The following is a 23,341-nucleotide window of genomic DNA, read 5'->3' as shown; positions in this document are numbered from 1 at the left end:
TGGCCATATTAGGGTATCAGCGAAGGAAATCCGGTCACCAAATTTTTCACCCAGCCAAGTCTTAAAACCGAACCAGAAGCAAATCACTTCCATTCCAGCTGAGTCATTCAAACATTGTGAAAGCACTAATATTCTGCTTTTTTTTTCTTCTCTTCCTTGCGTCATCCTCCATCCGTATGTTTCACATTAGACATTGGAGGACATGGATAACTTTGGTTTTGATGAATCTGTAAACTACTTGAGAGCCTCTTTTGGCTGGGGCGTAAACACTTGAAACGAAAGTTCTTCTCCAACTTAACTTCATCCAAGTTTCCTACTCACAGCTGATTTGCTTGCAAGCCATTTGAACCCCAGACTGATTAATTAGTAAAGTAAATTCCATAGGGCCAATCTCGCAGAGGTAGAGGAACTGTGATTTAATGGTGGCTCTTGGAAATGTCAGTCTAAACTGGGACTAGAACTCACTGTCTCCTGGTGATTGGCCCAAAGTCACCCAGCTGGCTTTGATGCCTAAGGTGGGACTAGAACTCATTGTCTGCAGATTGGCCGAGTCACCCAGCTGGCTTTCATGCCTAAGGCGGGACTAGAACTCACTGTCTCCTGGTGATTGGCCCAAAGTCACCCAGCTGGCTTTCATGCTTAAGGTGGGACTAGAACTCATTGTCTGCAGATTGGCCGAGTCACCCAGCTGGCTTTCATGCCTAAGGCGGGACTAGAACTCACTGTCTCCTGGTGATTGGCCCAAGTCACCCAGCTGGCTTTCATGCCTAAGGCGGGACTAGAACTCACTGTCTCCTGGTGATTGGCCCAAAGTCACCCAGCTGGCTTTCATGCTTAAGGTGGGACTAGAACTCATTGTCTGCAGATTGGCCGAGTCACCCAGCTGGCTTTCATGCCTAAGGCGGGACTAGAACTCACTGTCTCCTGGTGATTGGCCCAAGTCACCCAGCTGGCTTTCATGCCTAAGGCGGGACTAGAACTCACTGTCTCCTGGTGATTGGCCCAAGTCACCCAGCTGGCTTTCATGCTTAAGGTGGGACTAGAACTCACTGTCTCCTGGTGATTGGCCCAAGTCACCCAGCTGGCTTTCATGCCTAAGGCGGGACTAGAACTCACTGTCTCCTGGTGATTGGCCCAAGTCACCCAGCTGGCTTTCATGCTTAAGGTGGGACTAGAACTCACCGTCTCCTGGTGATTGGCCCAAAGTCACCCAGCTGGCTTTACTGCCTAAGGCGGGACTAGAACTCACCGTCTCCTGGTGATTGTAACACAGTTGTTAAGGGAATCTGGCTTCCTCACGGACTTGTTAGAAGTTCGCCAAAAGCGAACACGTAACCTTCATAAGTACATGCCAGTTGCCAAGCCTCTGAATCTTGATCACATGGCCGTGGGGCTGCCACAATGGTCACAAATGTGAAAAATGGTCTTTTTTTTTTTTCCAGTGCCGTTGTGAGGTCAAACCATCACTAAATGAATGGTTGTAAGTCGAGGAGAAATCCATCTTATGCGCCTCTCACACTCCGTTGGAAACTAGCTGAAGCAGGTTTGAGTTGGCCGGCTGCGAGCCAGGCTCCCAGGCTTCATGTAGAGTTTTCTCTCCAGCAGGTTCCAGATGTTTTACAGCTTGGGGAAAAAATTCTCATCCCGAAGAAATGTCAAGAATTCCGAAATAGGATTTTTTTATTTTTTTTTTAAAAAGAAGCCGTCTGTTACTCAGAGTGCAACAGAGCGAGGATGAGATAGCCGACGCTCTGGGGAGCAAGAAGAGGGGGAAAGGTTTAAGAAAGTTTAAGCCAGGAAAATGGAAGTTAGAAATAAAAGAAGGGGACATTAGTGAATGATAGAAAGTATGTTAAGATAGAGAGGTCAACAATGGGGTGATTGTTCTTGGTAGGACATTACTGTTATAATATATTTCAATTCAATTCAACTCTTCTATCTAGCCATTGATGAAATAAATCCCCAATCTTATAATACTCCTTTTTCTTCTTGATCTCTAATTGCTAATGTCAATCTACTTATTTCTGCACATTCCGTTGTTTTCTTAATCACCTCCTCTTCCGTCGGAATTTTCTCATTTTTTCCAATTTTGAGCAAATACAATTCTCGCCGCAGGTGAAATATTAATAATCAACGATAGATTTATCTTCCTGATAATTCTTAGGAAGTACAGCCTCTTCTTCTGTGCCTTCTTCACAAGCATGTTAGCATTCATAGTCCATGAGAGGTCCTCCGAGATAGAAGTGCCCAGAAATTTAAAACTACCAATCCTCTCCACCTCCTCACCATTTATGTACAGTGGTAAATGTACATATCTCTTCCTCCTGAAGTCAATTATAAGTTCTTTAGGGGTTGTTTTTTTTTGGTGTTAAGTGTAAGATTATTTTCTTTACACCACAGTGTCAGCCCTTGTACTTCCTTTCTATATGCAGACTCGTTGTTCTTATTAATGAGCCTTAACGTAGAAGATATGTTAAGAGGGAGAAATGGAAAGTTTTATCATATACACGATTACGACTGTAAGATTAGAAAGTCAATATCAAAGCAATGTGTACTGTTGTAAATTTTGATGCTTATTGCACAGAGATGTTTGAAACCAGACGGACAAGCTGTTTCATGGAAGATGGAATTTTATATTAAAGAAAGTTTAAGCCAGAAGATGTTTGGCAAGGGGATGATTGACAGCACTTGACATATCCCACACAGGGTTCAAATGCACTCAGTGACATGGAAGCGGGTGCTGTCCCATGCATCCAGCCTGCCTCCTACTGGACAGAGATGGGGATGCCTTAATTTGGGAAACCAAAATTAATTAATTGGGAACGAATCTTCCAAGACAGGTCATCTTCAACTTAATGATCACAGGGAAGGAGCCCAAAATTTATATTGCTAAATGAGACGGTCGTTAAGTGAATTTTCCTCCCATTTTTTACGACCTTACTTGCCGCAGTCGTTAGGCCGGGGGGGGGGGGGGGGGGGGGGGAAGGTTAGCGGTCGGGGTGGGGGGGGGGGGGTGGGGGGGGGGGGGTGGGGGGGGGTTGGGTGGGGTTTTGTTTTTTGTTTTGGTTGGGTTTTTTTTATCAACCTAAGTGAATCAATGAACGAATCCAGGGTGAGAAGCAACCTGGAACTAAGGAGAAACTTCCTAACGGTGGGGACGATGGACCAGTGGAACAGCTTGCCACCAGAAGTTGTGCGTGCTTCATCATTGGAGGTTTTTAAGAAGAGACTGGACAATCACTTGTCTGGAATGGTATACAGCCCTGATGGCGAACCTATGACAACCTATGGCAAGCCTAACTGACCTGCACTGCAGATGAGCGTGCCTCCCAGTTGATTTTTGCCCCGTTTGAGGCCGTTTTTGCTCTCCCGGAGGCTCGCGGAAAGCCTCTGCAGCCTCGGGAGGCCGAAAAATGGGCCTTCTGGAAATACCGGAAGTGTCAAAACGGGCCCATTTTCGGCCTCCAAAGGCTGCAGAGGCTTCCCTTGAGGGTGAAAACGAGCTCCAGAGGCCCTCCGGAGGCTGAAAATGGGAACTTCCGGTATTTCCGGAAGGCCCATTTTTTCGGCCTCCTGAGGCTGCAGAGGCTTCCCCTCGAGCCTCCGGGAGGACGAACAAGGCCTCAAACGGGCTGAAAATCAACTGTGAGGTGCATGCATGTGCAGTGCAGGTAAGGGAGTGGGGCGGAGGTGTTGCACGCACATGCGCGCGGGGTGGGGGGCGAGGCACGCTGCATTGTGGGTGCCGGCATGCACGCACTTTCGACACACCACAACCAAAAGGTTCGCCATCCCTGGTTTAGGGTCTCCTGCTTGAGCAGGGGGTTGGACTATAAGACCTCCAAGGTCCCTTCCAGGTCTATCCCGATGGAATCATTGCAGATGTTAAGTTACTCACCTGGTTGTTCATTGAACCTGGCTTCCCCATTGAGTTTGCTTGTCAGAAGGTTGCAAAAGGGGATCAACGTGACCCTCGGTCACTGCGACCGTCATAAATACGATGTCAACTCATAAAATCTATGATCTTTTTAAAGTTGCCAACAGAAAGGGGGGGAAGGGGTTTGAAAGAGCAGTTGCGGCAGCTTGGAAATTGAAAGCGCATTCCATGCATAGTTTTTCAAAGATAGTTTCCAGGCGACCGAAGTTTCTGCAGCGCAAAATTCTAACTGGAGAGCATGACTGGTGCCTCTTGGCTATGGAGGTGTCCCATTGGAGAATATGAATTATGATACACCCAGAGGGGTGGGAGGAAAACCAGGGTCAAGGGTGATAGTGAATGATGTGTCTCAGAGTGGGATACACCCAGGCAGTGCCGGACATGTTGACTCCCAATAAATCTTTTGGAAGTTTTGGAAGTTTGGCTCGAGACTCATGATTTAATTGGGGGTAACTGCCGGAATCCTGATTCTTATTTTTGTCCGCTTGCAAATTAAGTGTGGGAGGAAGATTTGGAGCCTGGCAGGAGTAGGTGAACATACTAACTAAGGCCTTTGCAGGCAGATTTCTTAACGAGAATTTTAAAAGCCGCAAGCATTTCCATCATGGCTTTTAATGGGCTCGACTTGTGACTGCAATCAAGCCCAAAGTTTCTGTTCTTAAGCGAGACATTTGTCAAGTGAGTTTTGTCCCATTTTAGGCAAGGGAGGGGATGAAAGGGGTTTGAAAGAGCAGTGCGGCAGCTTGGAAATCGAAAGTGCATTCCATACATGGTTTTTTCAGAGATTGTAACTAGGTGACTGAAATTTCTGCCGTGCAAATATCTCACTGGAGAGCACGATTGATGACTCTGGGCTAGGGAGGTGTCCCATTGGAGAATACGAATTATGATACACCCAGGGGGGTGGAGGGAAAGCCAGGGTCAAGGGTGACAATGAATGGTGTGCCTCAGAGTCGGCTACACCAAGGTAGTGCTGGCATGTTTACTCCTAATAAATCCTTTTGAAGTTTTGGAAGTTTGGCTCGAGGTTCATGATTTAATTGGGGGGAACTACCAGAATCCTGACATACAAATCAATTGCCAAGCATCTGAATTTGGATCTATGAGGATATTACAATGGTCGTAAATGTGGAAAACGGTCATAAGTGATTTGTTTCAATGCTGCTGTAACTTTGAATGGTCACAAAACACATGGTGGTGAGTCCTCAACTTATGACCACAACTGAGCCCAACGTTTCCATTACCGAGTGGTTGTTAAGGGAGCCATGATTTTTACAATTTATTTATTTTTTTGCAATGGTGGTTAGGCAAATCACTGCAGTTGTTATGCGAATCACGCGGTCGTTAAGCAGATCCGGCTTCTCCCATTGCCTTTGCTTGTGAAGGTTACCCATGGTGAAAAAAATTGGGTGCAAATCGCTTAACAACCGCTTTACTTAGCAACCGGTCCCAAGTGATTGTAAGTCGAGGATCTATCTGGATCTGTCCTATCGATCGTCAGTCTTGTGTTAAAATTCTGCTTCAAAAATGTATTCCTTGTATTGTCCATGAGGGTTGGGCTAGAAGATCTCCAGAAGTCCCTTCCAATTCTGTGATTCCATTAAGTGATTTAGGTCCTCTCCCTCTTGCTTCCCTTCCTGGTTTCTCTCACAATCTCTCAATCCATAAAAAGCCATGGACTGACCTCACTGGGACATCATTCAAGAATTCCACACGACATAATCAAATGCTTTCCATTGATATTTCATTTATTTGCACGTCAAATGCTTTTAAGGCTGATTATTTTTTTTCAGAAAAGGAAGGGAGGATTTGGAAGGTGGACAACTCTATGTTAGTCTTTGCGGCGATCCCACCAGCACACCACCAGGATTCATTTTATAGAAGGAATGTCTTTCTATACCATACCATACCGTGTGATGCATGTATACAATACCCATGCGGCAGAAGTCAGAACCAGAACTCAGCATCCAGAAGGTCAGAATCAATAGTCACAGATGCAACATAAACAGAGAAGCAAGATATGACAGAGGAGCAAATATCCAAGGACAAACGAATTCTTAGGTATACGCCGTCTTCGGTCTGACTTAAGCATGGTATATAAAATCATACATTGCAATGTCCTACCTGTCAATGAATACTTCAGCTTCAACCATAACAACACAAGAGCACACAATAGATACAAACTCAAAGTTAACCGCACCAAACTTGATTGCAGGAAATACGACTTCAGCACCAGAGTGGTCAATGTCTGGAATCCTCTACCTGACTCTGTGGTTTCTTCTCCAAACCCCAAAAACTTTAACCTTAGACTGTCTACTATTGACCTCACCCCTTTCCTAAGAGGTCTGTAGGGGCGTGCATAAGCGCACCAACGTGCCTACCGTCCCTGTCCTATTGTTTCTCTTATTCTTTTATTTTTCTTATATGTACCCATTTCATGTATTCACAACTATGTATACACTTATACTTATTATCTTGTAAACAATTGGCAAATCAAATAAATAAATAAATAAATAAATAAAATACAGGTCCGTTGGCTAAGCCATGCCCAGGCTGCGAGCCGTTTGAGCAGGGGTGGGATTCAAAAATCCCAGCAACTGGTTCTCTGCCCGGTGGTTGGGGGAGTGTGGTCATGGTGGGCGTGGCCTACTGGAACTTCCAGGAGGGCCGTTTTTTGCTTTCCCCAGAGTCCAGAGGCTTCCCTCAGGCCTCTGGGAAGGCGAAAACAGCGTCCCCCAGGCTGCAGAGGCTCTCCGGAAGCGAGAAACAGGCCCATTTCCAGACTTCTAGAACTTAAGGGAGGGATGTTTTCCGCCTTCCCCAGAGTCCGGAGGCTTCCCTCAGGCTTCTGGGAAGGCGAAAACAGCGTCCCCCAGGCTGCAGAGGCCCTCCGGAAGCCAGAAACAGGCCCATTTCCAGACTTCTAGAACTTAAGGGAGGGATGTTTTCCGCCTTCCCCAGAGTCCGGAGGCTTCCCTCAGGCCTCTGGGAAGGCGAAAACAGCGTCCCCCAGGCTGCAGAGGCTCTCCGGAAGCCAGAAACAGGCCCATTTCCAGACTTCTAGAACTTAAGGGAGGGATGTTTTCCGCCTTCCCCAGAGTCCGGAGGCTTCCCTCAGGCTTCTGGGAAGGCGAAAACAGCGTCCCCCAGGCTGCAGAGGCCCTCCGGAAGCCAGAAACAGGCCCATTTCCAGACTTCTAGAACTTAAGGGAGGGATGTTTTCCGCCTTCCCCAGAGTCCGGAGGCTTCCCTCAGGCCTCTGGGAAGGCGAAAACAGCGTCCCCCAGGCTGCAGAGGCTCTCCGGAAGCCAGAAACAGGCCCATTTCCAGACTTCTAGAACTTAAGGGAGGGATGTTTTCCGCCTTCCCCAGAGTCCGGAGGCTTCCCTCAGGCCTCTGGGAAGGCGAAACAGCGTCCCCCAGGCTGCAGAGGCTCTCCGGAAGCCAGAAACAGGCCCATTTCAGACTTCTAGAACTTAAGGGAGGGATGTTTTCCGCCTTCCCCAGAGTCCGGAGGCTTCCCTCAGGCTTCTGGGAAGGCGAAACAGCATCCCCCAGGCTGCAGAGGCTTTCCGGAAGCCAGAAACAGGCCCATTTCCAGACTTCTAGAACTTAAGGGAGGGATGTTTTCCGCCTTCCCCAGAGTCCGGAGGCTTCCCTCAGGCTTCTGGGAAGGTGAAAACAGCGTCCCCCAGGCTGCAGAGGCTCTCCGGAAGCCAGAAACAGGCCCATTTCCAGACTTCTAGAACTTAAGGGAGGGATGTTTTCCGCCTTCCCCAGAGTCCAGAGGCTTCCCTCAGGCTTCTGGGAAGGCGAAAACAGCATCCCCCAGGCTGCAGAGGCTCTCCGGAAGCCAGAAACAGGCCTGTTTCCAGACTTCTAGAACTTAAGGGAGGGATGTTTTCCGCCTTCCCCAGAGTCCGGAGGCTTCCCTCAGGCTTCTGGGAAGGCGAAACAGCATCCCCCAGGCTGCAGAGGCTCTCCGGAAGCCAGAAACAGGCCTGTTTCCAGACTTCTAGAACTTAAGGGAGGGCCGTTTTTCCCCTCCCAAAGCCTCCTGCACTTGCCTGCATCCAAAATGGGCCGCGTTGAGACTCTTTTGTTTATAAGTTTTTATTTTTTCAAGACAAACACATATAAGCAAAACATAAAAACATAAAAACACCTTCCATTTTATATACATACCGTGTGTCAGTTGGTTACAAATCTTTGGTGTTATCCTTTCGTAGTCATTACTCGCAGTTTGAGCGTTGAGACTCTTGGGAGGGGTTGGGCAGGTTGAGCGGGGCCAGCTGGTCGGTTCAACTCCCGGTTTGGCGAACCGGATGTAAATTTAACATCCAGTTTGCCCCAACCAGCCCGAACCGGCTGAATCCCACCATCTGAGTCACCAAACAGCCGTGGTGGGATTCGTCCAGTTCGCACCACTTCGGGAGAAGCGGTTGTTAACTTTCTGAGCAGTTTGGGGAACTGGTTTGTTCAATTATTTGAATCCCACCACTTGCAAACAGTCCCCATTGGCCGACCTGTTACCATGTCCCTTCTAATTCATGAACTCTTTATACAGTGACAAAGACCTTTCGCTCCTCTCTGCACCCATTTTACAGCTCTCAGTTGTGCTGGTCCATAAACTTCCTCTTGGAGACCTTCATGGCAGCCTTAATTTCTCGGGTGATCGTTTCTTGCCAGGGTTGGCTGTGAACAAGGAGGAGCAAATGGAGGACACAGGTCAGGTTAGGAGGCTCGTGAGAAGTTGGGAGCAGAATGGGAGCAGGGTGAGGAAGATGTCCGAAGGCCCTTTACTACAATTTTACAAAACCTTCTGTCCCTCCCTCCGTCTTTCCTTCCCTTCCCTTCTCTTCTCTCCTCCCCTCCCTTTCCTGTTCTTCTTCCTTCCTTTCTTCCTCTTCCCTTTCTTTCTTTTCTCGCCTCCCCTCCCTTTTCCACTCTTCTTTTTCTTTCCTTCTTTCTTCCCCTTCCCCTTCCTTCCTTCTTTCCCTTCCTCGTCTTTCCTTCCCTTTCCCTTTTTCCTTCCTTTCCCTTTTCCTTCTTTTCTCCCCTCCCCTCCCTTTTCCACTCTCCCTCCTTCCTTCCTTCTTTCCCTTCCTCTTCTTTCCTTCCCCTTCCTTTTTCTTTCCTTTTCCCTTTCCTTCTTTTCTCCCCTCCCCTCTCTTTTCCACTCTTCTTCCTTCCTTCCTTCCTTCCTTCCTTCCTTCCTTCCTTCCTTCCTTCTTTTCTTTCTTTCCTTCCTTCCTTCCTTCCCTTCCTCTTCTTTCCTTCCCCTTCCTTTTTCTTTCCTTTTCCCTTTCCTTCTTTTCTCCCCTCCCCTCTCTTTTCCACTCTTCTTCCTTCCTTCCTTCCTTCCTTCCTTCCTTCCTTCCTTCCTTCCTTCCTTCCTTCCTTCCTTCTTCCCCTTCCCCTTTTTCCTTCTCTTCTCTTCTCTTCCACTTTTCTTCTTCTCTCCTTCCCTCCCTCTTCCCTTCCCTTTTCTCCTCCTCTATCATCCTCTTTCCTTCTTTCCTTCCTTCTTTTACTTGCAATGATACCTTTAAACAATTTCAAACAACAACCGCCTGTCCCAGATCCTTGGGCAGAACGCGACAGACAGACAGAAATGCCAAATCCAGTCTAAACATCTCATTGATTGTGTGACCAACCATAATAATATTTACCCGGCTTTTATTTCTGGAGGTTGAGGGAGGGTTTTCGTGAACCCCTTTTTGCCTACTAACCAGTAGGTGTCTTGCAACCCTTTGCCCTATTTAAAAAAAGGGAGGTGTGAATCCAATAGAATGGGTCTTTTTAAAAAGAATAGTAGCATTTTATTAATATTTCTTTCCCCCCCCAAAAAAATCAAATACTTATGTTTTATAAGTCCATTAAAAACACAACAACAACAATAATAATAATAATAATAATAATAATCCTTCACCACCCAAAAGAAAAGGAAAAACAACAATAAAGCAAACAACAGCCCAATGCAATTAATAAGAATCCGATCATTGATGGAACTAGGAAATTGATTGCTTGCTGCTATCCAACTGAATTCAGACTCGGATTCAAAAGGCTTGGCCCAGTGAAATCTGATCTTCCCCCTCCTGCGTTAATGATCCACTAGATCATTTTTGGGGAAACAAGAAAGGGCTTTTCCCTCCCTGAATTTCATTATGTAGCTCATGTCAATAATAATAATAAGGCTCATAAAGTGGAATGATGGTGGTACAAGAAAGCAAGGATGGCACCGATGGTGAGAGGAGCCTTGGGTGCCATCCCAGAACAACTGGGAGGTTACTATTTTGAAATGGTTTTAAGGGTTCAATTGCGACGTATGTTTTTGCATTGTGAGCCACCCAGAGTCATTTGCTGAGATAGGTAGCTATAGAAATGTAATCCATCCATCCAGGGGTGGGATTCAAATTTCTTAACAACCGGTTCTGTGGGCATGGCCTAGTTTGTGGGTGTGGCTTGGTGGTCATATGACTGGCTGGGGGTGGCTTGTATGTAAATATTATAAATATTTGTGTAAATATTGAATTTTTTTATTTTAAAAAAAGCAACTTTTATCCAAAATCAGGCAAAGCAGGCAGGCAGATTGAGTTGCTCACAGAATCACAGATTCACTGAGAGATCTACCTTTCTGCCATCTGCCACCTGAGTCTGCACTGAAAAATAGAAGCTTCGGTCCTAAGGAAGCTTCAGTTCTGCTTTTAGATTAGCTAGAAAGCAAGAAATCCAACGATTTCCTAAATCTAATCTAATCTAAATCTCACGGCACAACAAAACAGCTGGTGGTCGGGGGAGAAGGAAAAATAGCAACTTAGAAGGCAAGTTTGATGGCACGCATACCAGGTAAGGAGTGACTGGTTGGGGAGGGGAGGGGAGGGGACGGGCCAGCCAGTGGCACAATTTGTGGTTCTCCGAACTGCGCAGAATCATAACAACCAGTTCTATAGAACCAGTCCGACCAGGTAGAATCCCACCCCTGCATCCATCCATCCATCCATCCATTGACTTTGGTGTCAAAAGGTCGCAAAGGAAGATGGCGTGACTCCAGGACCCTGCGATCATCATAAAATTGAACAGGGGTGGGCTTCAAATTTTTTAGCAAGGGGCTCTCTGCCCTAATGACTGGCTGGGTGGGTGTGGCTGAGTGGTCATGTGGCTGGGCAGGCATGGCTAGGTGGACGTGTGACTGGGTGGGTACACACACCAAAAAGTTGTTTTATAAAGACTGGGTGAAACCAGGCTTACTAGCAGTGACTGTGAGAGGGATCTTGGGTGTCTTAGAGGAGTTTCTGGTGAGTTACATCAGTGGTCCCCAACCTTTTTTGTACCAGGGACCAGTTTCAAGCAGAAACACTTTTTCAAGGACGGGGCGGGGGGGGAGAGATTCTATTTTCCATTCCCAAAACTTTATGTTTACCCTACAACTAGCATTAAAGACACCTGACTGCAGTCTCTCTAGTTCTAGGTCTTGCCCAGCTGTGTAGCTACAAAATTTCATGCAGATGTTTCTCTTATCTCTGTTTGGTGAAAACAGGAATTGAATGAGGAGCATTTAGTCAGTGTGTTTTCCCTAGGAAGCTCCTGTAGTCCTTGTTTAGGGATCATTCAGAGCTACGATGGACCTCTAACATCCAGCCCAGGAAGAAACTGCTTCAAAGAAGCCGGCAGGTGGCTTTTCCTGTCGACGCAGCTCCTCCAAGCGCCCGTTCACCCCCACCCCGCCGCCATGCGCTTCAATCCAGTGCTCCGTTCTGCCTGCCTGCCTGCCTCGCTTTCTGGTTGTTTCGGAGAAGCTTCGGCTGATAAAAAGAGGCAAATAGTTATTATTCTCAGCTGAAGCTGCTCCGAAACAAACAAAGGCAGGCAGGCAGGCAGAACGGAGCACTGGATTGAACCTGGATTGATTGGCGGCGGGGTGGGGGTGAACGGGCACTTCGGGGGAGCTGCGCCGACAGGAAAAGCCACCCTGCCGGCTTCTTTGAAGCAGTTTCTTCCTGGGCTGGTGGAGGAGCGAGAGAGCGACTGAGAGAGGAACGAGGCGGAGGAAACCGAAGCCGCTGAGCCGGAGAGCAGGACAGGCTTCGGTTGCTTCCTCCCTCCCCTTCTTTCATTTGTGTCCTTGATCCCTGATCCCAGCAGCATTCACTGAAGGCGAAGAAAGCCGCCATTTTTATTTTATTTTTATTTTCTTTGCGGCCCGGTACAGAGTGCTCCACGGACCGGTACCGGTCCGCGGCCTGGTGGTTGGGGACCCCTGAGTTACATGATTCTTATTATTTGGGAACTAATCCCCTCAGAGGCTAACGGCTATGTCATCCGATTTTCACAATGGCGCTCCCTGAGTGGATTGTTTATCTAGCTTGCCACACTTTTACCAGGTGTGAAATGCTCTTGGCTGAATGCCCAGAAGTTCAATTAAACCGTTTAAGATCTTTCCCTGGCTGTTGTCCTTCTGAGGTTATGGGGGGGCTCTCCGAGCCACACAGGGTCTTAGCTAGGGCCCCCAGCAGCCCACCCCTGAATATGAACCAAGTGTCTGAATTTTGTTCACACACCCACAGGAATGTTGCAGTGGTCGTAAGTGGAAGGAAAACGGCTGTAAGTCACTTTTTTTCAGTGCCGTTGTAACTTTTTGGGTTAACCTTTAGTGTAACCGTCACTAAATGGAACAGTTGCAAGTTAAGGACACGACTGGACAGGGGAATCTGTACCTTCATTCCAGGGCACCCCGCCGAACCTTCTTACCTTCAGTTCTGTCTTCCCTCTGAAGTTCATTTTGTAACCTTCTTTGAGATTGTGAAGGATCCTCATGGTATTTTGGCTGATGTGAATCCTGTAGGCTGATTTTTTTTATTATTTTTAACAAGAAAGAAAAGGCATCTATATACATAAACCCTTATGGGTCTCTTGTACATATGTTTAAAAAGCAAGAGAGAAATAAAAGGAGGAAAGCAGAACGAACTCATCTTGGCAATGTTTCCTATATGGTTACTCCGGCAAGGCTGGTACATGCCCACTTTGTCATTTTAGGCTCAAACCATGGTTTTCCCCTCGTTACTTTGCTAAGAAAACTGGTCTATTTCCATCAAGGTCATCTTGCTTGCTTTCTAATATAAGGCTTGCAAGAATGGAGAATAACAGTGTTGGAAGGGACCCTGGAGGTCATCTAGCCCAGGGGTCGCCAAGCGTTTGGACCTTAGGGACCACCAAACTCATCATTTTAAATCCCGCGGACCAGAAAAGCCCCCCCAAAAGTCTGCAGGGAAATTGCCCACCCTGTTTTCCTACCGATCGATCGTTCTTTATTTGGGATCGCAGGATACCGTCTCCAGCTCCGTTCTCAGAGGGAGAGAGAGAGAGAGAGAGAGAGAGAGAGAGAGAGACTTTGGGCTTCATGCAAGGAAAGCAGCAGAAGCTGCGGAAGTCTTCTTTCTCTCCCCCAAACTCTGCCAGAAATGAGTCTTCACAGCCTCTTGGAGCAGGAGGCCTTGCAGGGTCCCCAAAGACTCATTTCTGGTGGAGTTTGGGGGAGAGAAAGAAAGACTTTTGCTGCTTCCCTTGCGTGCAGCCAAAAGCAGAAGAAGAAAGAAGCGGAAAGAAGCAGCCCGGTGGCCAGGCCAGGCGCGTGGGGCAAGTGGGGTAAGTCCCCCCCTCCGCCCTTTCCCTCCTCCCCTCAATCCCTCATGTTGTTTGCAATGCAAGCAACGCAAGCCTTGTGTTCCTGCAGGCCATGTGGGCGGCGCAGCCTTGTGTTCCTGCGCAGCCTGGATTAATTGCTTGGGGGGGGGGGAGACATTTCTCTGCAAACCACCAAAATTTTCTCATGGACCACCAGTGCTCCCCGGCGCACTGGTTGGCGACTACTGTTCTATGCAACCCCTTGCTCAACCAGGAGAACTTATACCATTCTGAACAAATGGCTGTCCAGTCTCTTCTTCAAAACCTCCAGGGATGAAGCAGGGATGAGGTCATCTAGTCCAACCCCTGCTCAAGCAGGGGTGTCAAACTCAATTTCATTGAGGGGCAGCATCATGGTTGTGTTTGACATGGCCAGCATGACATCACTCGTGTTGGGGGTGGCGCCCGTAATGGCACGAGCGTTCTGCCAGCGACCTACTCAAAATTTCTCCTACTGGTTCTCCAGGACTGGTCAGAACCTGCTGAATGCCACCTCTGCCCCTGTGTTAGGAATATGAGTCACCTAACAGGTATTTGGGTTAGAAATATATAAACCAGGATAAACATTTTAAAACTGTACCTTTAAGAGATTGCAAAAACTGCAATTGGGTGTGATTTCTCAAACAGCCATAAGATGGAGCCAGAAACCTGGTTTGCTTAGTCTTAGTCTCAGAAGAGAGTGTGTCTGAGTGATTATCTCTGTTTCCTTCTGTTGGAAAGTATTGCCGTTGCTCCATTTCTTCTAATTGACTGATATTACTGGATTTAATGTAAGTCTGTTACAGAACTGTTTTTTGACACTGGACTTTGTTACTGGATTATCCCTGGATGAAAACTGACTGATTTTACCTGTGAATGACTTTTGGACTGCTTATTTTGGACTTTGCTTAAACCTTTCTGGAAGTAAAAACCTACATTTACTGCACAGTGTATCTGTGTACTGTGTGTGTATTATTCAAACACTTCTCTCAAATACGTCTCCCTGTATGCGCTCATTCTCCTAACGGGGAATTACCTCAACACCCTGCCCTATACCATTTCCGATAGGTGGCTGTGCAACCTCTTAAAAACCTCCATCGATGGACCAACCACAACTTTTGGAGGAAAACTATTCCTCTGATTTAATTGTTCATTCGTTCCAGGTAGGCTCCCTCCTTGCTTATTTCCAGAGGTGGTATATTCAGCCGGTTCGGACCGGTTCTCAAGAACCGGTAGCAGAAATGTTGAGTAGTTCGGAGAACTAGCAAATGCCGCCTCTGCCTGGCCCCGCCAACCCCATCTCTTCTCTGCCTCCCATTGAGTCCCAGCTGATTGGCTGGGTCTCCTTTGGTTGCCCTGCACAGGAGAACAGAGCTGGAAAGCAGGTTAATGGGGTGGGGAGAGAATGGGGATTTTGCAGTATATCCTTCCTCTGCCTCGTCCACCAAACCACGCCCACCAAGCCATGCCCAAAGAACACCACACCCACCAAGCCATGCCCACAGCTGATCGGCTGGGTCTTCTTTTGTTGCCCTGCACAGGAGAACGGAGCTGGAAAGCAGGTTAGTGGGGTGGGAAGGGAATGGGGATTTTCCAGTATATCCTTCCTCTGCCTCGTCCACCAAACCACGCCCACCAAGCCACGCCCAAAGAACACCACACCCACCAAGCCATGCCCACAGCTGATCGGCTGGGTCTTCTTTTGTTGCCCTGCACAGGAGAACGGAGCTGGAAAGCAGGTTAGTGGGGTGGGAAGGGAATGGGGATTTTCCAGTATATCCTTCCTCTGCCTTGTCCACCAAACCACGCCCACCAAGCCACGCCCACAGAATACCACACCCACCAAGCCATGCCCACAGCTGATCGGCTGGGTCTTCTTTTGTTGCCCTGCACAGGAGAACAGAGCTGGAAAGCAGGTTAATGGGGTGGGGAGAGAATGGGGATTTTGCAGTATATCCTTCCTCTGCCTCGTCCACCAAGCCACGCCCACCAAGCCACGCCCACGGAACCGGTAGTAAATTGTTTTCAATCCCACCCCTGGTTAGTTCCTATCTATTGCTTCTACCCCACCCACTTTGCAAAATAGATTAATACCTCCCCGTCTTCTCGGTGGCAGCCCTTCAAATATTGAAAGACTGTTAGCATGTCACACACACACACACACACCCTAGTCCTTAATCTCTTCTTAAAAACCTCCAGGGATGGAGCGCTCACAACTTCTAGTTGCCAGTCATTCCACTGGTTAATGGTTCTCACTGCTAGGAAATTTCTCCTTGTTTCTAGGTTGCTTCTCTCCTTGATGGGTTCCTATCCGTTGCTTCTTGTCCTGCCTTCAGGGGCTTTGGGGAATAAGTCAGCCCACACCCACCCCCCAGACAAGTTTCAGACCCAAGGCCTTGCCCGCACCTCCATGACACAACATTTCCTTGACACAACACCCAATCCTTACGCAATCCGGTCGACTCTATTCGGGACGCCGTATTCACCGTGTCTCCAAACAGGCAGTACCTGGGCATGGTGAGGCCTACCACTCCAGCAGCACAGGGGCCTAGAGAAATAGATATATTTTAATTTTTTGTTTTTCACCTCAGATCGATCTAGGCTTTGCGACCCGAGGATAGGAAGTGGCAAAGAAACAGTGCCAGATCAGAAAATGTGGAGAGACCTGGCCTTCAGAATTGACAAGAGTCAGACTCTATTGAATGAATAGAAGAATATATATCAGAATTGGAAGGGATCTTGTAGGTCATCCAGTCCAACCCCCACCCCACCCGAGTAGGAGACCTTACACCAGGGGTCTTCAAACTTGACAGCTTTAAGTCTTGTGGACTTCAACTCCCAGAATTCCTCCTCCAGGCATGTTAGCTCAGGAATCCTGGGAGTTGGAAGTCCACAAGTCTGAAGTCCCTTGGCCTACACCATTTCTGACAGGTGGCAGTCTAGTCTCTTCTTGAAAGCCTCCAGGGATTAAGCTTCCACAACTTCTGAAGGCAAGTCCCAAAGGTGCTTTTTCAAGAGACAACTGGACTTTCTGGTTTTTCTTTGAAGACGGTTCGCTTCTCATCCAATAAGCTTCTTCAGCTCCTTAGAGCTTTTTCTTTGAAGACATTTTGTTTGTCATCCAAGAAGCAAAATGCCTTAAAAAAAACAACAACAGAAAGTCCAGTTGCCTCTTGAAAAAAAAGCACCTTTGGGACAACCATCAGCTGGATGACGGAGAATCTCCATAGACATAACAGATAACAGATAATCAGAGTTAGAAGGGACCTTATAGGTCATCTAGTCCAACCCCAGGCCCAAGCAGGAGACCCTACACCATTTCTGACAGATGGGAATCCAATCTCTTCTTGAAAGCCTCCAGGGATGAAGCTCCCACAACTTCCAAAGGCAACTTCTGTTCCATGGGTTGATTGTTCTCACTGTCAGAAAGTTTCTCCTTATTTCCAGGTTGAATCTCTCCTTGTTCAGTTTCCATCCATTGTTCCTTGTCTGGCCTTCAGGTGCCTTGGAAAATAGCTTGATCCACTTCCTCTCTGTGGCAGCCCCTCAAATATTGGAAGACTGCTCTCTTGTCTCCCCTGGTCCTTCTCTTCCCTGGACTAGCAAGGCCCAGTTCCTGCAACCATCCATCATACGTTTTAGTCTCCAGTCCTCTAATCCTCCTGGTTGCTCTTCTCTGCACTCTTTCTAGAGTCTCGGCCTCTTTTTTTATAGGGTGGTGACCAAAACTGGACGCAGGATTCTAGGTGTGGTCTTACTAAGGCTTTATAGAGAGGTACTAGTACCTCCCTTGATCTTGATTGTATCCCTCTGCTAATGCAATTTAGGATTGCATTGGCTTTTTTGGCTGCCGCTGCACACGGCTGTCTCCTATTTAGCTGGTTGTCCACTAAGACTCCAAGATCCCTCTCCCAGTTCCTACTATTGAGCCTGGTTTCACCCAGTCTATATGTGTCCTTTGGGTTTTTCTTGCCTAAGTGTAGGACTTTCCTTTTCTCCACGTTGTATTTCATTTTGTTAGATAGGGCCCAGTGTTCTACTCTGTCAATGTTAAGTTTTGTTAAAACTTAACAAAACTTAAGGACTTCAAAATTTATTGCAATCTTGTTTTATCCGTTGTTGGTTTTAACCTGTGCTGATATTGAAGCTGCCCGGAAGTGGACAAGAAACAAGGTAGACAGGTACATAAATTCTAACAATAAACGAACTGGGACGATTTCACACTGGAGCAGGAATACAGGCCGTCTCCGACTTACAATAGTTCATTCATGATAGCAGTGAAAAAAGTGACTAATCACCGTTTCTCACACTTAGCAACAGAAATTGTGTGTGTGTGGGGGGTCAATTGTGGTCGTAAGCCAAGGATCCCCTGTATAGCCTGTCATCTGTGCATCGCAGTTTCCGTTATTCCTTATCCACGGCTTTAAAACGAGCGGGGGAGTCAAATTAGGATTGGAACTTGAAGCAGAAAATCGTGTCACCAGTGTGTCCACCAACATTCCTTTTCAAGGAACAAGCAGGCACAAGAGAGAAGCCATCAGTAAAATTCAAGGCCTCGCTAAGTTTAATACCAGAACGAAAACTTCTCAGGTACTTGCTAAATGAAATCACCCACTGTCAAATAGCGTTGAGGCCTGAATTGTTTCTCCTGGGGATCATTCAGGGTAAATATCCCCCAAAAGATTAAATATTTGACTATACATTTTATTACGGCAGCAAGAATTGCACTCGCATCAGCTTGGAAAATGTCTACCACACCGTCAGATTGTTTAATAATCCGAAAAAAATCTTTGAATGCGCAGAAATCTTTAGACTCACCATAGAACTGAATAACAAGGAAGACTCTAAGTATTATGCAACTTGGAACAATTGGTATCAACGGATAGACAGTAGAAATAGGAAAGGTATAGGTTAAAAATGAGATTATTATTATTTTTGTATATGTATATGATTCATGAGAACCTGTTGAAATGGATGAATATTTGGAAGGTATGGATATAGCCTAGATTATTTTTTGTACTGTCAGAGAATGCTGGTGAACTGGATCGACTCATTTTTCTTTTTATAGACGTATTTGCATTTTAATATTTTAATTTCGATAAAGGCTTTTTAAAATTAAAAAAGAAAAAGAAAACTTCTCAGGTACTTGATCACACTGAAGCAGGAAGAAAGACACCTTGATACCTGAATGCAGCCCCATCCGTATCTTAACCGGCAAATCCGGGATATGTTTCACTCTGAAAGCTCCCACCGAGCTGAGGATATCCAGAGACATGTTGGCGACCTCGGCAGCGTGCCTGTGGCCATTGCGCTGTGGGAGCCCCGAGGCCACCATATAAGCATCACCGATGGTCTCCACCTGGAAATCAAAAGATGATTTGTATCTCTAAGAGGAAAAAAAAAAGAGCCGGAAGTGACAGAAGACACCGAAATCGATGCTGGGGGAATATTTCCTGTGGTCGAGCATACGGCTGGGTCTATGTCTGTCAAGTTGTGGGTGCTTGAACGCCGGAGGTTTTGAAGAAGAGATTGGACAACCATTTGTCTGAAATGTATAGGGTTTCCTGCTTAAACAGGGGGTTGGACTGGAAGACCTCACAAGGTCCCTTCCAGCTGAATAGAATAGAATAGAATAGAATAGAATGGAATGGAATGGAATGGAATGGAATGGAATAGAATAGAATAGAATAGAATAGAATAGAATAGAATAGAATAGAATAGAATAGAATAGAATAGAATAGAATATTGGAGTGGAGTGGAGTGGAGTGGAATAGAATATAATAGAATAGAATAGAATAGAATAGAACAGAACAGAACAGAATATTGGAATGGAGTGGAGTGGAGTGGAATGGAATGGAATGGAATAGAATAGAATAGATATTAGAATAGAATAGAATAGAATAGAATAGAATAGAATAGAATAGAATAGAATAGAATAGAATAGAATATTGGAGTGGAGTAGAGTAGAGTAGAGTAGAATAGAATAGAATAGAATAGAATAGAATAGAATAGAATAGAACAGAATAGAATAACAAGAGTTGGAAGGGACCTTGGAGGTCTTCTAGTCCAACCCCGTGCCTAGGCAGGAAACCCTACACCACTTGAAACAAATGATTATCCAATGTCTTCTTAAGAACTTCCAGTGATGGAGCGCCCAAAACTTCTGTAGGCAAGTTGTTCCACTGGTTAATTGTTTTCACTGTCAGGAAATTCCTCCTTGGTTCTAGGTTGCTTCTCTCTTTGATGAGTTTCCATCCATCGTTTTTTGTCCCACCTTCAAGTGCTTTGGAGAATAGCTTGACTCCCTCTTCTTTGGGGCAGCCCCTGAGATATTGGAAGACTGCTCTCATGTCTCCCCTAATCCTTCTTTTCATCAGACTAGACCTACCCAGTTCCAGCAACCGTTCTTCATATGTTTTAGCCTCCAGTCCCCTAATCCTCTTGGTTGCTCTTCTCTGCACTCTTTCTAGAGTCTCCACATCTTTTTTACATCACATTATTCTGTCTTGTTCTGTCTTTTGATATGGTTTGGTCCACGTCTACAACATCTAAGCAGGATTCAACCTGGACTCAGAGGGGAGATACCAGCAAAATCTCAAGGTTGTTGGCTAGATGGAAAAAGTGAAAACAAAAACCCAAAGAAGACAATCACAAATTCCTTCGGTCTGGAGGAAAAGGGCAAGACAAGGACCTACCTTGTAAACATCATGATGGCCGATGACAGCGTCAAAGAGAGTGTAGAGGTCATTTAGAAGGTCCACAATTTCAATAGGCTCGCAGAGGGCGGACATGGTGGTGAAGCCAATAATGTCGCTGAAGTAGATGGTGACCTCATCAAAGTATTCTGGCTCCACAGATGCTCCCCTGATCAACGTTTCGGCCACTGGCCTGAAATGGCATTAGGACAGGGATGGGGAATGATGGCCCTTTTAGGACTTGTGGACTTCAACTCCCAGAATTCCTTCTATTCTACAGGATATAGAAGAGGAGGTTAGGGGAGGAGGGGAGGGGAAGGGAGTAATAGGATAGGATAGGAGAGGATAGAAGAGAAAAAGAGGAGAGGACAGGAGAGAAGAGGTGAAGAGGAGAGGAGAGGAGAAGAAGAGAAATGAAGTGAAGTGAAGAATAGAATAGGAGAGTGGAGCAGAACTGAACAGAATAACAGAAGAAAAGAGAATATAGAATATAGAATAAAATAGAATATAGGATAGAATAGAGAAGAGAAGAGAATGTAGAATACAGAACATAGAATAGAATACAGAATGAATAGAACTAGAACTAGAAATAGAAATAAAAATAGAAATAGAAGAGAATAGAAGAGAAATAGAATAGAATAGAAGAGAATAGAAGAGAAGAGAAGAGAAGAGAAGAGAAGAGAAGAGAAATAGAATAGAATAGAATATAGAACAGAAATTGAAATAGAAATAGAAATAGAAATAGAATAGAATAGAATAGAATAGAATACAGAATGAATAGAAAATAGAATCTGGAGGGTATAACACAACACAGGTAGTCCTTGACTTACAAAAATTTGTTTAGTGAAGTTACAACAGCACTGAAAAAAAGTGACTTCCAACCAGTCCCTGAATTCATAGGGCTGGAAGGGACCGTGGGATCTCCAGACTCCAGTCCTCGTACTTACAACCGTGCAGTATCCCGGGAATAGCTGAATTTGCTTAACAACTGCCTTAATCACTTAACAAACCCACAGGGATCGACTTAACCATCGTGGCAATACAAGTGGTAAACATCAGGCGAGACTCACTTAAGATGCTCAGCAAAGGAAATTCTGGTCCCGTTTGTGGTCGTAAGCCGAGGACCTCCTGTATCTAGCCAAGAGGCCGGCAGCTTTGCACTTACAAAGGAAGCATTTGCGACAGCAGTCTGTCCGTCTTCTGTTTTTCCACCTCCAATTCTTCCGTTCTCTCCCGGATTAATTCCTCCAGGTTGCTGGAATAGCTTTCTAACATCCTTAGCATGGAGTCCACGATGTTCGTCTGTTTTCCTTTGTTGATGGTTTTGAACTCGAGGAGAAAAAGAAAAGAAAAGAAATTGGGCGTGGATTTTGAGGGTGCAACACCACCGGTCATTCCACAAGACAAAATATAGTTTTTATAGGCTAAATGTGTGTTATCAGGGGGGGATGTCTAATCTTGGCAACTTTACCCCCTGTCAGGCTACAGAACTTTTCCCATTCGCTCAGCTAGAATGAACTTCTGAAAACGTATCCAAACATTTTATGTCTCACCTGGACAAACAAAGTAATAAGTCCAAACTTCCAACTGAAACACAAATAAGCAGGCAAGTCCGGTAACTACAGGGTTAACTTCCTTAATCCGAAAACATTCTTGGCAGTCTTACGCCAGCTATCTGCCAAGTCTGATAAGGAAACGCAAATCACAAGCCTACGCCACACGCAGGAAAAATGCAGAAGCTTCTATCCCAAATCAACAAGTTGTCCCGAACAAGGAATCAGAGCTAACACGCCCACTTTTATTCCCTGTGGGGCTTTGTCGGTCTCTCATCTCAGTCTCTGATTTGTTCTTTCTTTTTACGTGGCATTTCACGCTTCTGCCTGCATCTTTGCCTTGCATCAAACCAGCATTCCTCGGCTTGATCCTCAGCCAAGTACTCCGGCACGCTCTCCTGATTATCTGCCGACACCTGAGGCACAACCAGGGAGGAAGGTCCTGGGGAGGAAGGCAATTCCGAATCCTCCAGCAAAGCAGGCTCAAACCTCAGAGCCCAATCCTCCTCTTCCTCCTGGCTCAAGTCTGTGTCCTCCAGCAAAGCAGGCTCAAACCTCGAGGCCAAATCCTCCTCTTCCTCATGGCTCAAGTCTGTGTCTTCTAACAGAGCAGGCTCAAACCTCCGAGTCACAACACAAATGTATCACAAAGGAATCCTTTATTGAGATGAACTCCTGTGGGAGTTCAAAGCAGCGTCTGAGGTCTCTCAGCCACACAGGGGTAGATAAGGGAGTTTAGAACCCCTCCCCTTATCTCGATGTGTATTTAGTGAAACAAAAGCCAGCATGTTAATTCCTCCCCACCTCTCTTGTTAGAACAAACTATTCGAGAGATTCCCAAAGTACAATCTCACTGTGGGATTTTTATGACCTTCTCATATCCCGGTTGTGCCTCTCAGAGGGTGATAGTTCTGGCCATCTGGCTTTTCTCCCTCCATCGTATCATGGGTGGGTTATACAAATTCGATATAAGATTAAATATATTCGGGTTACATTAAGAAAGGATTTCTTTATCAGCCTCCTCCCCCCCCCCTTTTCTTCTTCCACTGAAGAAATGACAGATACACGGATCTGACACCCCCCCATTGAAATCATGAGTCTCGAGCCAAAACTGAACAGGATTTATTGGGAGTTAACATGTCCGGCACTGCCTGGGCGTAGCTGACTCTGAGACACATCATTCATTGTCACCCTTGACCCTGGTTTTCCCCCCACCCCCTGGGTATATCGTAATTCATATCCTCCAATGGGACACCTCCATAGCCCAGAGTCATCAATCATGCTCTCCAGTTAGAATTTTGCACGGCAGAAACTTTGGTCACCTAGTTACTATCTTTGAAAACATTTATGGAATGCACTTTCAGTTTGCAAGCGGCTGCACTGCTCCCTCCTCCCTGTCTGTTGGCCACTCTAAAAGACCAGAGAACTATGAGTTGACACCATGGACTTCAATTCCCAGAATTCCCCAGCCAGCCATAGGAGTTGAAATCTGC

General features: G+C 46.2%; 1 protein-coding gene across 1 annotated transcript in view; it reads right to left on the bottom strand.

The window, feature by feature from the left end:
- Positions 1–8,547: 8,547 nt before the first annotated feature.
- Positions 8,548–23,341, bottom strand: part of LOC148130346 (retinal guanylyl cyclase 2-like) — a 44,154-nt gene continuing 29,360 nt past the window's right edge. The window contains exons 12-18 of the mRNA XM_087967518.1: positions 21,461–21,624; positions 20,296–20,488; positions 18,785–18,959; positions 16,050–16,148; positions 12,689–12,783; positions 9,610–9,695; positions 8,548–8,632 (exon numbers count right to left, since the gene is read on the bottom strand). Coding sequence (XP_087823644.1) covers positions 8,548–8,632; positions 9,610–9,695; positions 12,689–12,783; positions 16,050–16,148; positions 18,785–18,959; positions 20,296–20,488; positions 21,461–21,624 — 897 coding nt within the window. The remainder of the gene's footprint in view (positions 8,633–9,609; positions 9,696–12,688; positions 12,784–16,049; positions 16,149–18,784; positions 18,960–20,295; positions 20,489–21,460; positions 21,625–23,341) is intronic.

The sequence above is a fragment of the Notechis scutatus genome, chromosome 5, assembly GCF_049901735.1.
Source record: "Notechis scutatus isolate UNSWTSFEM ecotype Mainland chromosome 5, rNotScu1.2, whole genome shotgun sequence".
In the NCBI taxonomy this organism is placed as follows: Eukaryota; Metazoa; Chordata; class Lepidosauria; order Squamata; family Elapidae; genus Notechis; species Notechis scutatus.
Note: the sequence above shows the minus strand (reverse complement) of the source record. Positions and strands in the feature narration are given on the sequence as shown.